This window comes from Tympanuchus pallidicinctus, unplaced genomic scaffold (genome assembly GCF_026119805.1).
Source record: "Tympanuchus pallidicinctus isolate F22 unplaced genomic scaffold, pur_lepc_1.0 scaffold14, whole genome shotgun sequence".
Classification (NCBI taxonomy): Eukaryota; Metazoa; Chordata; class Aves; order Galliformes; family Phasianidae; genus Tympanuchus; species Tympanuchus pallidicinctus.
In genome coordinates, this window is record NW_026294659.1 from 1,263,941 (window position 1) to 1,280,610 (window position 16,670).

At 44.6% G+C, this 16,670-nt stretch overlaps 1 protein-coding gene across 2 annotated transcripts in view; it reads left to right on the top strand.

The window, feature by feature from the left end:
* NHS (NHS actin remodeling regulator) overlaps positions 1–16,670 on the top strand; it is a 249,571-nt gene that overhangs the window by 207,283 nt on the left and 25,618 nt on the right. For both annotated transcript variants that reach the window (XM_052673966.1, XM_052673967.1), the window contains exon 2: positions 14,694–14,846. In XM_052673966.1, the coding sequence (XP_052529926.1) occupies positions 14,694–14,846 (153 nt within the window). The remainder of the gene's footprint in view (positions 1–14,693; positions 14,847–16,670) is intronic.

Consider the following 16,670-nt stretch of genomic DNA (forward strand, 5'->3'; position numbering starts at 1 on the left):
GGATAAGAGCTTGTTTTCGTGTTCTAACACCCTAACAATACTTGAGATGCTACATACAAAATAAGCAGATGGCTGCGAACTGATCTGTATTTGTATATAAAATGTCTCCGACTTAACAAAAAATATCCACAGTATATATTCAAAAAAAAAAAAAAAAAGTTGGCTGAGGTAGCCTCCCCCTCTCTGTTAACAGATGCTCTGGGATTTTATGTGAAGCCTTATTGCCACCTCCCCCAGACAGCATCCTGCTGGATCTGGGCTGGGCTGTCTTCGTGGGTGTTGTCTGCCTTTTGCTGCTCAATGCCTAGAGCATTTCAGCCTGGGGCACAGTCTAGCACCTCTTCCAATACTTCATTTTTTTAGTGCTGCTCAGAAAATGTGCACTGAAAGAAGAATGGCAAAGAGGAGAAGGTGGTAAGGTTGGAGGGGAACAGCAAAGGCCAGATTTCATGTCCTCAGGTAGCCAGAGCATCCAGAGGCTACCTGAAAGAGGACATGAGAGAGAGAGGACATGGCAAAGACAGCAATATTTGGCAGTCGGTCAGGCTTACTGTCTCACATTTCTGAGCATGGTTTCTCCCTTCTTCACAAAATTGAGTTTATTTGTTGAGTTTCTTGGTCAGTGCTTACTGTTTGAAGTTAAGTCCCTTAATTCCTTACTAACTTGCCTGTCTGAGGCCTTTGCACCATGACAGCAATGGGAATATCCTGATAAAATCTGCAGGCTCATCATCACAGTCTATGAAAACAGCCAAGTTCTGACATGGCAATGGCATTGGTCAGTTTGTGTTGGAAGGAAGGCTGTTTGGTTCCTCATGTCTGTGTACACGGTGGTGTCTGATTGCTGACTGGATGTCACCAGGAAGCCGAGGACTGCAGGATGGCTTTTCAGCCCTGCAAGGGCTCTCTACAGGGACCTGTGGGATCCAAACACCTGAATCCAGCACTGAGCCTTGGACTGACAGCTGTCCGTCTTCTCATAGTTCTCCCTGAGTGACCAGAGCAGCACTGGCTCCTCCATAAGATTATTTGGAGCTCACCAAGGCTCACTCATACTCAGGATCAGAGGGGAGCATATCTGCAAGCTATAGAAATACTGAAGGGAGACACATCTCCCTTGGGGAAAGCTAGTTTTGTTTGTACGTTCTGTTGTCTGCTGCTTTATGCTTGGGAATGTTGTCAGCTCTGCTGTGAAAAAATCTTCACTTCCCTGGGGTGCTTTCTCCCGTGATTCACCATTCTACTCAACACGTGATACATTAAGATCAAACACAGTTTTCTACTTGACGGCCACATTTTTACTTACGCTTCCTGCATGATAATTTCAGTGACGGTGCTCTCCTTCTCCTCTCCTTACTGCCATTCCTTTTTTTTTTCTGGAAAGTATATCCTAGTTTAATTTATTTTCCTGTGGCTTCTAGAGCAAGTTATTTCTTGCAGTTTATTTTAGTTTGTCATCGCTGCTTCCAGTTTAGAGTTCAAAGGCTTCCTGTCCACTGTTGCAGGCCGATATCATTCCTCAGTAATGTAATTTATAGTTATCACTGGACATGGACCTGATGCTTCTGCACTTTTCTGGTGGCATGTATCCATGTAATTGCATTTTCTGTTTTCATTCTTCATGTGTAGTGCTCAGTACATGATCATAATAATGTGTACGACCAGGTGATGATTTTATATGTGCATTAAACAACCACTCATTTGCCACTTGGCATATTCTTTATGCTGAAACTGTAGTGTTGAAAGCTGCATTATGCTTGGTCCAGCACATACACAAACACTGATGAGGTATAAATGTGCAAGAATTTGCTGTTCGCTGTTATGCTCTGACGGGAAGCTCTTGACAGAGAATGGCCCACAGCCCTGCAGCATTTGACAAATCCTGGAGCTCTTCAGAAATTGTGGCTGTTCATAAATAAAAACATTAGAACTCAATTAGTTTTTCCTGTGTAACTATGCAGCTTAGCAATATATATGTGAGTACAGACAGTAGAGTATGGTTTTGCTCAGAAAACGGTACTAGCTATAACAGTAAAGGATGGCATATGTTATAATCTTTATTAACACTTTTTGACACTTTACAAGAAGTAAATGAAATTTGTTTTAGGCTGAATGTTCTCAAGCTGCATTTTATGTGCTATTTGCTGTCGGCTGTGACGTCTCAATTCAAGCAGGGGATTAGTAGGTTACTCTGAGCTGTAGGAGCTCCGTAGCTGGCATGGTAACAGGTCTGCATCCCCTGCAGGGTTGTGCAAGGGGTTGCAGCTGACAGTGTTCACCAGTCAGCTATCTGCAAGCTAGCATTTACCATTTGGTGCTTGTTTACCATTTTAAGTATGCAGGGACCTGAAATGCAGTAGAAAAATAGAGTAACACTACAGAAAAATATTAGTGCCTAAGGTGAGCAAGCTGAGAACATGTTACTCAAACAATAACAACAGCAGGAGAATAGCTTATCTCGATGTAAGTTACTCACTTTGAAGTCTATAGGTACAGTATCGTGACAAAATTTCCAAACGGTATCTGAACGGGCTCCTTCTGTAAAGTAATCCAGTATGTCACAGTGGCTTTGTGCATTTGTATATAGAAAATACAGTAAGTACTACAGTCCATTCCATATATCATTACGTTTGTTTTTTTCCCAGTTAAGGGCCAATTTCTAGCCTTTAAGCCTGTTGAAAAATGCTGCAGTGTTTGGGTATGATCTGGTGCCTGGGTGGTGATTTTGGGCTGTGTCTGGTGGTGCAGCTGGCCCTGATGGAAGGGGGCTAGCCACAGCCCTGGTTTTCCTGCTGTGCCTTTTGTAACTTGAGGTGCTGCTGCCTGCACAGGCGTTTGTGTATGCAGCAGCATGGTGTACCATGGATTGGAGTAAGTTTTTGATAGGAAACAAAGAGCTTGAGGAAGGAAAAGTTACTATACTCTCTCCCCATCTTGCAAGGCTAACAAGAATCCCTCTGTAAGCAGGTTTCTTGGTTAAAATCTATTGCTTTGAGAAAACATAGAAGGGGCAGAGGAAAATGTATATTTTTAGGCAGTTCTCCTTATATAATAAAGACTACATTCAGTATTATTTCAACAAGTGAAACTCTGTGAGTTAGCTGGCCATATTATTTCTTCTCGTCTGTGCTCAGAGTGGCTTTCTGAACTCTTATGGCCCTGCTTGCTGTAATGTTTTACAGAAACGTCACATCAGAAGTGGGTCTGAAGAAGGATGTTGCCAGACAGTATTGAAATCAGACCTCCCCTTCTGGCCCAGAGCTCCTTTGTGCTAGGTGCTCTGCACGCCCAGTTCAAAGTTGGTTGTACAGAACTGTACGCTCACATAAATCACTTGCGAGGTTGAGGCCAAAAGGAACATCTGAGAGGAGCAGTGATGAATGACTTAGGTATTTGCTGAGTTGAGGAAGAGTTTCATTGAACGAACACTGGAAGAGCTGCCTCATAAATTATTTGTATCTTCAGCTGCGCCTCTGTGCTAGGTCTGACCAGGACTATCATCAGGGTGGCATGAGAGTCACCTTGTAGCATTGTGTATGTGGATTGTGTTGCCTGAGCAAAGGTACAAGTTGCCTTGCTTTCCTGGGGAAGAAGCTGCATGGTGTAGTCATGACCCCAGGAACAGAGACCTGGAAGCAAGCCATGTATCTCAGTGCCACTGTAGGAAAAAAGTGATGGAACTGCAGGAGCTGTAAGGATATTTCCCTGGGGAAGAGAAAAGAGTTGCCCTCAGTCCCTTGGAGATGATTGACTTTCTGTCTTCCCCCAGATCCCTGTGAGTAATTCAGAGGAACACTATAGTAGCCTATTATTTACTATATATAATTGGAAGACACTGATGCTGCTTACCTCAGCTTGCAGTTAAGCATTGCTCAGGGCATCTAGCCAAGCATACTGAAAAAGACTGATGGAGAGGAAAAAGTGTGAAATACTAGCCATCATTTCTGCTCTTAACACATGCCTTGTTGTTCCTGACTTTTGGGAGCTTGATTTCTCAGCCTACCTGCTGTGTCAGTGGATGAGAACCAGGGCTGTGCTTGTTCATTTTCTGTGTGAAATTAGAATCAAAGAATAATAGAATACTTAGAATTGGAAGGGACCTCCAAAGATAATCTAGCCCAACTCTCCTGCAATGAACAGAGATATCCACAGCTAGATCAGGTCGTCTTCCGGCCTTACCTTGAAAGTCTCCAAGGATGGGGCATCTACCACATCGCTGGGCAACCTGTTCCAGTGTCTCACCACCCTCATTGTAAAAGACTTCTTCTGTATATCTAGCCTAAATCTACCCTCTTTAAGCTTGAAACCATTTCTCCTTGTTCTGTCACCATAGACTCTTTAACAGAGTCTGTCCCCTTCTTTCCTATAGCTCCCCTTTAGATACTGAAAGGCTGCTACTGGGTCACCTTCAGCCTTCTCTTCTCCAGGCTGAACAGCCCCAGCTCTTTCAGCCTGTCCTCATAGGAGAGGTGCTCCATCCCTTGGATCATTTTTGTAGCCCTCCTCTGGATGTGCTCCAGCAGGTCCATGTCTCTCCCCTACTTAGGACTCCACATCTGAACGCAGTACTCCAGGTGAGGTCTCATCAGCACAGAGTAGAGGGGCAGGATCCCTCCCTCACCGTGCTGGCCACACTTCTTTTGATGCAGCACAGGATGTGGTTGGCTTTCTGGGATGTGAGAGCACATTGCTGACTCACGTCCAGCTTTCCATCCACCAGTGTCCCCAGGCCTTTTTTGGCAGGGCTGCAGTCAATGCTTTCATCCCTCATCTTGTATTGGTAGTGGATGTTGACTCGACCCAGCTGCTAGATCTTGCACTTGGATACATTGAACTTCATGAGATTCACTTGGGCCCACTGCTCATGCCTGTCGAGTTCCTTTGAATGGCATCCCGTCTCTGATGTGTTGATTGCACCCTGGGCAGCTTGGTGTCATCTGCAAGCTTGTTGAGAGTGCACTCAACTCCACTGTCAGTGTCACTGATGAAGAAATTAAAGAGTATCGGTCCCAGCTCTGACTGTGGGGCATGCCGCTCATCACTGTTCTCCATCCAGACATTGAGCCATTGACCACCGCTCTCTAGACTTGATCCCACAGACAGTTCTTCATCCATTGAACAGTTTACCCTTCAAATCCATGTCTTTCCAATTTGGAGAGAAGGATGTTGTGGGGTACCGTGTAAAAGGCCTTACTGAATTCCAGATAGATGACATCAGTGGGTCTTCCCTTGTCCACTGAGACAGTGACACCATAATAAAAGGTCATTATGGTGGCCAAGCAGGATTTGCCCTTGGTGACACCTTGCTGATTCTCCCTTATCAACTCCATGTCTTCCATGTACCTTAGCATAGCTTTCAGAAGGATCTGCTCCTTTATCTTTCCTGGCACAGAGGTGAGACTGACAGGACAGTAGTTCCTAGGGCCATCACCTGCTTGCCATGACTTTTCAGATATCATTGAGAGTGCCTTGGTGACTACATCAGCTAATTCCCTCAGGACTCCGGGATGCATCTCATCCAGACCCAGAGACTTGATGAGCCTGATCTTCACTTAAAGTGGGAGAGACATTGCTTCCCCAATCCCCTCCTACCAAACCGAACATTTGAAGGCTGTGTGGTGAGCAGTTATCAGAGAAGAGCAAAGCAAAAAAATACTTCAGCCATCTCCTTGTCAGCTGATACCAGTCTTCAGTCTTAGTTTTTGCTTGGGAACAGCTTCTCGTCTTGGTTACTGGCTTCCCCATGCTATTGGCCATGAGGAAAATCTGCTCTCGTCCCTTTCAGACAAACCTTTACAGGGCAGCCCCTCTCACCTCCAACATGTGCTCAGGTATTTGTCACCCAGGGATGACCTTGTTTTCTAATTCCTTATCATAATGACCTTGCTAATGACAGTTAGCATTATTCACAAATAATAAGGGCACTTTGCTTTTGTTTTTTTACCATTATTCACAAATAATAAGGACGCTTGGTTTTGTTTTTTTCCTGGAGGACAGATAGTGAATGTTGTGAGTTCACATACAATAAATGAGGTCTCAGGAACCTTTAAAAATAGTAATAGGGAAAAACATTCACAGAAAAAATAATCCCCAGTACTTTTACAGTAGATACAAAATGTAACTCATGACAACATTCATAGAATCTTAAAAGTTGGAAGTGACTTTTATAGGCCATCTAGTCCAACTGCCCTGCAATGAACAGGTACGCTTACAGCCACATCAAGGTGCTCAGAACCCCATCCAGTCTGATTTTGAGTGTCTCCAGGAATAGGGCTCCTACCACCTCTCTGGATGACTTGTGCCAGTGCTTCACAACCCTTACTGGGGGAGTTCTTGTATAAGAGGTAAAAAAACCTCTTCCTTACATCCAGTCTAAATCTCCCCTCTTTCCATTTTAAAACTTTTCTCCTTGTCCTTTTCACAACAGGACACACATCTTCTGCTGAAGTCTTCCCCCTTCTTTCTTACAACCCCCCTTTAGATATTGAAAGGCCACTATCAGGTCTCTCCAGAGCCTTTTCTTCTCCAGGCTGAACTTGTCTTGGGTTTGGTTTTGTTGTTCGCATTTCTTTGTGTTTTTCTTCTATAGTGAGTATGTTGCCCTTCCAGACAGGTGACTTGATCATGACCTATAGGAAAGCACATCAGGAACTAGGAATATGAAACAGTGGGGCCATAGGGCTCTTTTCCTTCTAGGTTATCATCTTGAATGAAGTGTATGTCAGTAGTAAACAAAATGCTGTCAGCTGCTGATGGCCTTTTGATGCCCTGTGTAGAATAAGTTGATGTCCTTAATTGACTGTCCAAGAGACAGGTGTGTGTATCATTGCACTGTTGGTGTAATTGATGCTATATTACACTCCTGAGCCAAATGGAGAAGAGTAATGGAGACTAACTCATAGAGCTTTGATGGAGGACTGTAGTTTATGAAGATTTCAAGGAAAATGGAAATATATTTGCTGTTCTTCAAATAAGTCACCTGAATCTTATCTTCCAATATGCTGAACACAGCATATTCTATGTCAAGTGTCATCTTCCCCTGTGCTTTTTTAAGGCCCCAGTGTTTTACAGCAGGATTTGTGTTGTGGATGCTGACATGGAGACAGGAGCTCTTATGCACAAGCCTCTGCCCTCGGAAGGAGAATTCTTGGTGGGGACACAAAAGGCTAGCACGGGAAAGCTTTCTTCTTCTGATAGAAATATTCAGATAGAAGTATGCATGGGGATTGAATGTTTTGAATAGGAGAAATAGGCAAAATGCATTAAAATGACTCTGAAACGCTGTCCTATGACAAAAATGTGTGTGCAGTACCTCAGATAAAAATGTCTGGGTAGCATGAGTGTGTTTTTTCACAAGATCTTGAAGGTAAATATTAACCAAGGAAGATAGGATAATAAATGAATTTTGTAAAGCTTTGTTCTTGAGTGCATGTGGAGTCCAGGTGGCTGATCTGAGAGCAACATCACAGTGAGCTGCACTCTTCTGTGTTTTAAAGAGGAGAGCAAGATGGTGACCTGCTGGAGCAACTAGGGCAAACCTAGTAGTGATCTGAGGATGAGTCAGTGTAGGAGAAAAATAGCAGAGCTGTGAGAGAATTGGAAAGGATGTTTAAATACACTTGCTGAGCGTATTGTAGAGAACATGCGCTGCACTGCTGGAGACAAGAGACTATCTTACTGCATGTCATTGAGAGTGGGAGTAATGAGAAGGTCAGTGTGAAGAAATCTGTGTTGAAACGTGCTGAAAGAGCTCCAGACTGAAAGAAGTGCTTTCAGCTAATGAAGAATGTGGGATTGAGAGAGGTCTGGAGATGTTAGTTACATGCTGTGATGTGTGTGTACATAAACACATACATGTGTGCATGCGCATGTCTGATGTATCACCCCTACTGCCAGCATGCCAGCCTCACCATTAGATCCAGCAACCTCAAACTAGCAGGACTCAGGTGCTGTCTGCCTTATGTACCATTCTCCTGCAGGCAGCTCTGATGCTGCCTTTTGTATCATTTCAACCTTCAGCCCTCTGGTAGAACCACTAAGCTGTGGTATGAGTGACCAGCTGGGTCATGGTCTCTGAAGAAGTAGAACTCAGTTAAATGTTTAATTTCATGCATACAAGTGCACAGCTGAGAAAACTTTTATCTAGTCATAAGTCTTTAGCTGCCCTGGGAATAGAGCCAGGGCAGATTAGTAGTTTTGTTTCTCACTTACTAACCTGCTTTCCCTGATGGACTTTCTGCTGCTGTGGCAGAACAAGGACCATGGCTACGCATACATTATTGAACATTTCAGTTGTTTATTAATAGATAAGTGTGTTGCACTCCCTCCAGTGCTTGCTGTCACTCTGCATTAGATGGGATGTGCACTGGGGAGATTTTATTGGTGCAGAATCTGGTGTGAATGGGGTAGGGGCATATGCACAATTGCACATATTCATGGAGATGTCTAATAAGGAGACACGCGCACCTAGAATAAAAATGCCATTCATCTCTCCAGTCTGGCTTATGGGTGAGAAGGGCAATTCTATTAACAAAACCCCCAACAGAAACCTTCTGTCTGTGACTACATTTGCTCCTGTTTGTAGCTGAGAGCACAAAGCTGTTTCTCTCCCAGCCACTCTTGGAGGCAGTGGAAAGCACAGACTAGAGAACAGGAATAAAAAGAGAAGAAGAAACCACTGGCTAGAGAAGCTACACAGGAATTAAGCCTTAAACATAAAAAATACTGTGCATTTCTGTGAGGTTACTGTCTATCCTGCAGTGACAGCTTTGAAAGACTTTGAAATAACAAGCCCCGGTCTCTCCACTGTAACTTATTTGACAGTTAGTGAAAGCAGTTAAAAATATGTTCAAACACCGCCAACAGTGATTGAAGGCAGCAAAGCCAAGAATGGGATTAGCATGTGGCATTCTGCACATAAGTGCATATTGCTGAACAGTATAATCTTCTTACTTGTATAAGAATCGCAGACTTCCCAACCCTCTTGAATTGTGTCTGTTTGTTGTGCCAGTTAACAGAATACCAGGTAAATGCAAAATTCAGGGATCTGCACATGAAAATGACATCTAAATCATACGCTTTCCAGTGTTTTCATCTTCCCAGATAACTGAATGCTGAAGATGGATGGGGTTTTGTCCATTTGTCCTTTTTTTCCTCCTGAATAGTTGTCATTTCCATATGTATGGAATAATTGGAGGCAGAGAAATGTCACAGTGATGCACTAAGAAATTGTGGTCGAAACGTGTGGTGTTTCAAAGTACTGGCAAGAAGCAAAACAAAGAGTGTAAAAGATCATGGTCCTTCTCAGCAGTTTCTGCTGTCAGTGCCTTTCTGCCTGAGTTTGAAAAATTTGCAAACTGTCCATCCATGAGTGTAGAGCAGAATAATAATTGTGCTCCTGTTGTTGCCTGCTTGTAGCCAAAGGCTTATCTTGCGTTGTTGTGTCTCCCCTCTCTCATGGGCAGGTATGGCCCACGTAGATACAGCTGTGCCAGCTTTGAGAAGTAGTCTAGAAGCAGACTCTCTAAAAATGGGGGTCAGTCCAGTAGGTAGTGGGCACTGGGAAGACTGGAAAGGAAACACCTGCACTGAATAGTGCCCCCGGCAATGTCAGGGCACACACACCAGGAAGGCAAGAATGATGTAAGAGAGGATGAGGGGACCCTATCCTGACACTGAACAAATCCCAGAGATGCACAGGAGTCGTAAAGAAGAGGAGGCAGGGGCTCTGGCACGCGGCTTTTTGTTTCCGCGAGTTGGTTGTCTCTGATCTTCTGAGAGAAGTGTGTTTAAGAAGCCCTGTCCACGCTCTGGTGCAACCTGCCTTGGCTCCACTATGCCTTGGTGTTGCTGAACCATGCACCAGTCTGTTTGGGGACAGAAGAATAGGGCAGGGTCCTACACAGTCCCCATGGTGCCAAGCATCTGCCTCATTGCCATCACCTCATGTCACTCGCAGGACGAGGACTTCAGAAGAAAAAGCCATCACTGTCAAGCACTGCTTCACACCAACATGGACAGAAATCATTGCTTCCTTCTGGCAGGGAAAGAGGATGGCATCCTGTTCTCACTGGGGTGCACTAAGCCAAAGCTGTCAGGATACATTTCTGACTCCCGAGGTGTGAGAGGCATTGTGTGCATGCACATGCTTGTGCGTATAGATCCTGGAGTTACAGTAAGGTGGTTGCTCAGCTGGGAGGCTGAAATGCTGAAGAGTCAGGAGCCTTATCTGCAAGGAGCAGAAGCCCCTTTGCACAGGCGTTTCTGAATCCTTAATAAAGACGTGATGAGAAGGGGGCTGATCCAAATAGCTATCTGCAGCTCCATAGGATGAGGTCTGAGTTAGCAAGTAGGTGAAGACCAAGGGAGATATTTGGGTGCATGCATGGGTGTAGAAAACAGATTATCCCACTTCAGAAGTGCTCCGGTCTCTGTCCTTCCAGGCACTGGTCCCTGCCGGTAAGCCCAGGCACCCACTGCACTTCTCTACTGGTGCAGTAGACAAAGAGGGAGCCACTTGGAAAGTGCTGAGCTTGCTGGTATATCGCACGGAATGTGGGACATGTGCAGCAAAGAAGTGGTTGTAGGTTCTTGTCAGCCTTACAGGCGTAAACCCCCTGGATTTTACAGCAGAGACACATTAGTACTTAGGGGAATATGCATTCGAGACATGCAGAGCTATAAATAAAATTCACATCAGACTCAGCACTTGCCTCAATGAAACATTTATGCACTAATATGCATGATGGAGTTGGATGTGTTGCTAGATTATCTAGTATTTGAGATGAACCAGTCTTGTTCAGAATTCATTTTCTTACATGCTTTGCACACAGACTCAGAAGGCAGCAGCTCACTGACAACCTATGCAGCCAGTGTGGAAGAGTTTGATTGGGTGAACCCTACTGCCACTGCTGCAACTGTCTTAGGCCTGTTTATGCAAAGTTTTCTTCTTATAATGAATGAAAAAAACTAGTCACCTTTTTTTACCTGAAGTGGCTGGAAATTGTAGTGTTTCTAACATGGCAGGTGAACCACCTCTGTGCTGGAGAAGGGCTTCCTATCTAGCACCTGGCAAGGTGCAGCTGCCCACCTTCGAGAGCATCCTGCTGCTACTCTACTACTACTTATTCCTTGATTTGATTCGTTTTGATTGTGTTTTTTTCCTTCTGGACCTAAGGCACTTTGTTGAGAATGTGACAACCACTGGTTTGTCTTTACTTGTGTGGGGATTTGTGGTGTGGTGGCTCTGGGCAGTCTGTCCCAGAGCACATAGGACATGTCCTCATTCTCTACTGAAACCCCCTTCAGGCTCTTCCTTTTTTCACACCTATCACCAAATTGTGTTTTCTTTGAATCAGGAAATTCTCTCTCTCTTTTTTTTTTTTAATCCCCTGGCACTTAATGGCAATTATAATAAAGAAATAGTAAGTTGAGAAGCAGAAGGAGTTGAGGAGGGGGGAAGGTGGGCGTCTAGAGAAGCAGACGGAGTTGGGAGGGGAACCCCTGAATCTATGAAATAAATGGAGCAGAAATCTTTCTTGCTTGGCCTTTGTGGTGTTATTATTAGAACAACCACGCCTGAGTGCACTGAAGCTGTGCAACCTTCAAGCATTCACATGCAGTTCTGCTGCAGCAGGATTCTCTGTTTGCTTAGCTAGAAGAGGGAGGGAGAGCAAACAAGAGGATGCAAAGACAAGAAGAGTTTAAAACTGATAAATATGATCATCATTGATAAACCAGCTATTTGGGAATCGGTGAAAATCTTCTCATGAGAGCAGCCATTAGTGTATGTCTGTTTGACATTGCTTGTCAGGAAACCAGCCAACATTAATGGATCCACAAAATGTAATGGAGAATCCATTTAAACGGTCTCTTGTCGTTTTGCCATCCCACAAGACAAAAAAACAATTACTTTAGCTCAAGAATGAAATGAACGTGATGGTTTATATGATTCACTTGTATATTCTAAATTGATCAAAGCGCACACTAAAAATATATTAGCAATTTTCATTTGATGCCTGAAATGCTGCTTTTCCTGTGTATTTCTGCAGGATTCTTTGCTCATTCACTCTGGTGTCCAGCTGTTAACAATTTAAAGGCTGTGGTTTTACACTTTCTGTGTTACTTTATTTACTATGCCTATTGTGATGATGCTCATGGGCTAGAGGTGCACGCAAGCTAGGCCTGTATAAATAGGCCTACTACTACTACTACTACTACTACTATAAATAGGCCTGTCTGTATAAACAGACAGACTACAGTGTAAATCACCAGGAGAGAGGAAGTGCTTGCTGAAGGAGATACCTTCTCCCTGTTTTACAGAACAGAGACAAGAAACCTAGCCCTGTGCCCTGAGCAAGATGTCTTGTGGCCCTGGAAGCCCACAGCTCCATCACCTGGCAGCAATGTCTGGGCCCTATGCCCTGGCAGCAGAGCCAGGCTGAGTACCTCTGTAGGAGCACAGAAATAACAGTCAGAAAGGGTGAAGAGGAAGCTGGCCCGCTTTTGGAGTTGGTCACATCTAGCCTCCCTCAGTAGTGATGTGGACCTATCACTTGCTGGGAGGCTTTTCCCTCTCCTGCCCCTTGCTGAGAGGTGGTTGTGGAGCTTCACTGCACTGAGGCTGGGATGGTCCTCCAGCATCCAGCCTGACTGTGTTTGTATGGGTTTATTCTTGTTTGTCCCAAGACCAGCATTGTCCCCTGTACTACCCAGCATTTCTCTCTGCCTCTGCACTGCAGTCAGAGGTCATTCATCTCCTCACAGCATCTTTGCAAGCTCTTTTTGCCAGCTCTCTTTTTTACGTTTCTGTTCTGATCTGCCTAGAAAATCCACTCCAGCTTTTCAGTATTTTAAAGGGCCATTCAGTTCAGTGCATATTATACAATATTTCTGCTGTCTTGGTGTCAGTGGGGCATATTCCCTGGCAGAGTGAGTCAGAGTTCCTGCAAGAGAAGGAGACACACAGATGTATGGACTCTGAGGCTGTGGCACAGGGTGCTGTACATTACTGACTGCCCTTTTCAGATTGGATATTAGGAAAAAACAACTTCACCAAAAGAATGGTCAGGCACTAGAATGGGCTGCCCAGGGAGGTGGTGGTGTCACCATCTCTGAGGTGAAACATGTAGATGTGATACTTAGGGACATGGGTTAGTCGGCAGTATTGGTAGACAGTTGGACTAGATGATCTTAGAGGTTTTTTCCCAACCTTAACAATTCTATGATTTGGAAACAAGCAATGTATTTGCTCGTCATTTTCATTCTGGTACAGCTCTGCCAGATTTGTCTGCTTGCAAAGACTCAGGTGGCCAGGAGGTCACGCTGCTTTTTCTGTAAACAGCAGTGCCTGTCTACCACAGTGAGCGTGTAGTGGGATTGTGTTAGCTTGGTTTCATCTTTGAGTCTCACACAAAGTATGTTAATCCAACTCCCACTCAATCTTACTTGTAAAACATTGCTGCCGAAACCAGAAGAGCCTTTCTGCAAGTTAAATATTGCAGTGACATCTATTCTATTCTAATGAAATGTCTGAACAGCTCTTAAGTAGGTAAAACTTTCTGCTCACTTATTTAGCTCTGTCACAGACAACTACGAGAGCTGTCGTCTAGACAGACTTTTTCTGGAGATAGGAAGGAACTGCTTATGTCTGCTGTTTCATTAGTCTTCAGGGTGCAATTTGTGATCATGAATATCACATACCCTGAGTGATAGATGGAATGGGTGCAGTACTACTACTTGTACTTACCAGTTCTTGTCCCAAGATGAATTTCCCATGGAGGTCCTGTGGTTCCTCAGTGGGTTAGGAGCAAGTCCCTTTGTGTCTCAGTACCTTGTCTGTAAAATAGGAATAGTGCTTCCTCACCCTCAAGGGGCAAAGGAAATGTAAAATCAGCTAGTGACAGTGAAACACTCACCTACTCACTCCCCAAGAGAAGTGCGGTGGCCAGGCAGGGCATCCCTCAAATCTCTCCTTATCTGTCCCTTGGGATGCTGGATGCACAGGAGTTAGGCACATCTCCTCCAAGTTCTGTCACTCTTGAGGAAGCCTCTCAAACCTGAAGTATTTTCATGTAACTTTCAGAGACAGAAGATTTTGCTAGACGAACTGAAGTTTTCCTGTCCCTCAGAAGTCCATGTGCATTATAGGAACCCTTTCTGATAGGTGACAGCTACCGGCACTCAGCAGGATGGGCAGTTAATCTTGGACGTTATGCATGGGAAGGCAATGAGCTAGCAACCTGTGTCAGGAGTTAGCCGTGTGTAACATGATGGAGTAGCACAGTACAGGCAGGAGGAGAAGGTAGACTGGAAATGCAGGCTTCTTGCTGCCTTTGCTCTAAGTGTCACTGTGGGAATATTGTATGGCCTCTTTGCATTTTCATTTTGGCATCCATAGAATTATTGGTCAATTAGTGCGTACATTCAGCATCTATGTTATATCATCACACCTGCTTGCCTCCTTTACAGTCATCTGCGATCTGGTAAAAAGTCATTATCTAAATGCTAAGTGGCATAATGTGGTATAGCAACATGGAGAAGATAAGAATCGCTGCTACTTGGTGGGATAAGGGCTGTCATAACATCCTCAGTGCTCATTCTTGGCACTGCTGTTCCAAGTGAAACTGCTTTTCAGCTAGACTGATGCATTCAGTGCTGTGAGTCTTACCTGGAGCTCTTCTCTTTTACTACAGCCGTCTCCAACCTGGATGCAGAGAGCAAACTGAGTGTCTACTACCGGGCACCTTGGCATCAGCAAAGAAATATCTTCCTCCCTTCCACCAGACCTCCGTGTGTGGAGGAGCTGCACCACCACGCCAAGCAGCACCTGCGAGCCCTGCGCAGAGGTCAGTATTGCTGCATGCATGCATGGAGGGGCTCAAGCACCATGCCTCCTTGGGAATACAGCACTGGGTTTCAGAACTAGGGTGAAGAAGTTTTGGCACTTACAGAAGGCTCATGTCCTCTTTGCCTTGTTTATGATTACCAGAGGAGTTCTGAAATGACTCTTTACTCTTCCATTTTACATTCTTGCATTCTGTTAAAATAAATATTTCTGCATTGCAAGTATGAATTATTTAGTTCACTGACAAAGAATGGAGGAACTGAGTGTTTTAACAGGGCTACGTATCTCCTCCTAACCACATGCTAAACAGTGTCCCAGGACAGAGAAGATTTATAAATATCTAAGGTGTGGGGGCAGAATGGCGAGGCCGGACTGTTTTCAGTGGTGAGTGGAGACAGGACAAGGGGAAACGGCTGGAAACTGCAGCATAGGAAGTTCTGCACAAATGTGTGCAAGAACTTCTTTACAGTGAGGTGACGGAGCACTGGAACAGGCTGCCCAGGGAGGTGGTGGAGTCTCCTTCTCTGGAGATGTTCAAGACCTGCCTGGATGCCTACCTGTGCGACCTGCTGTAGGGAACCTGCTTTGGCAGGGGGGTTGGACTCGATGATTCTGGAGGTCCCTTCCAACCCCTACAATTCTGTGATTCTGTGATTCTGTGATTCTGTGATTTAACTTTCCAGGGGCTAAACCTGGAGTCCAGTGATATTAGAGAGGCTCCACAGAATATGAGATGCCTGCCTGGGGCTTGTAAGCCTGGAGGAGGGCTGCATCCTTTCTGGGTGGAAGCTAAGTGCCTAGAGGGAGGGAGGAGAGTCCCTGCCATACAGGGGTTTTGCTGAGTGAAACCAGTGGAAGGCAAAAGATAGGCAAAGGCTGGCTTTCTCCTGCTGTCTAACTGAGGGAAGATTCCCAACTGGAGGCAGACATCTGTACCTTTCTTCTGTGGCTTAAGAAAGGAGAAAATCCATGCAGGTCACTTTTAAAATGTTCTTCTGCAGATTCCCTAGTTGGAAATGTTTTGCACCAGCAGCTATCATTGCCTTGCCTGTATATTGTTGTTATTGGGTTATAATAATACTTACCGGGATCTATGGAGCATCTGTTAGCTGGATGAAATGTTCCAATTAATTCTCACACATGAGCCTTTCTACAGAGTTTTGCTCAGGACCATCTTGGAGGTGCAGCATATCTTCAGAGCACTGCAAAGAGCAACAAAGCAGGACTGCAGTGCTCAAATAGAACACAAGTGAGCTTTTCTTTCTGCAGCAGCTCAGCTTTGCAGTCGTCCCAGCAGCAGGCTGATCTCTGCCTGCCATCTGGTGGGCAGCAGAAAGCTTGACATTGGTGGGAAGGCAGTGACCAAAAATGCCTCTTTGCTTTTAAGCAGCACTTTGAGCAGCTGCCCATCCTGCATGTCTAAGGCAGATGTGCATGTTTAGCAGGCAGCTTGTCATATGCTGCTTGATTTTATTTTCTAAATAATTACACTTACCAGAATGAAATTGTGATCTGAAATTTAACTTAAATATGTTTATTGTCTCTGCTCTATTTCTTCTGTTAGAGTTTCATAATCTCTTTATTTAAGGAGTAATTCTAACTAAACGTTAGATCAGGAAACCAGCTATGGTTGGCTGGACCATAGTATATGCATGAGATGAATACATCATCCCCTTCCAGCAGCACTCTATGCAAACACTAATTACCTTTCACCTAGCTTTCACCTAAAATTAGAGGTAGGAAATCCATGAGCATTCTCCCATTCACATGGAAAATCTCAGAGACTTGGAACTGATATGGAAGAAAGATGGATATTGTAAGCCCA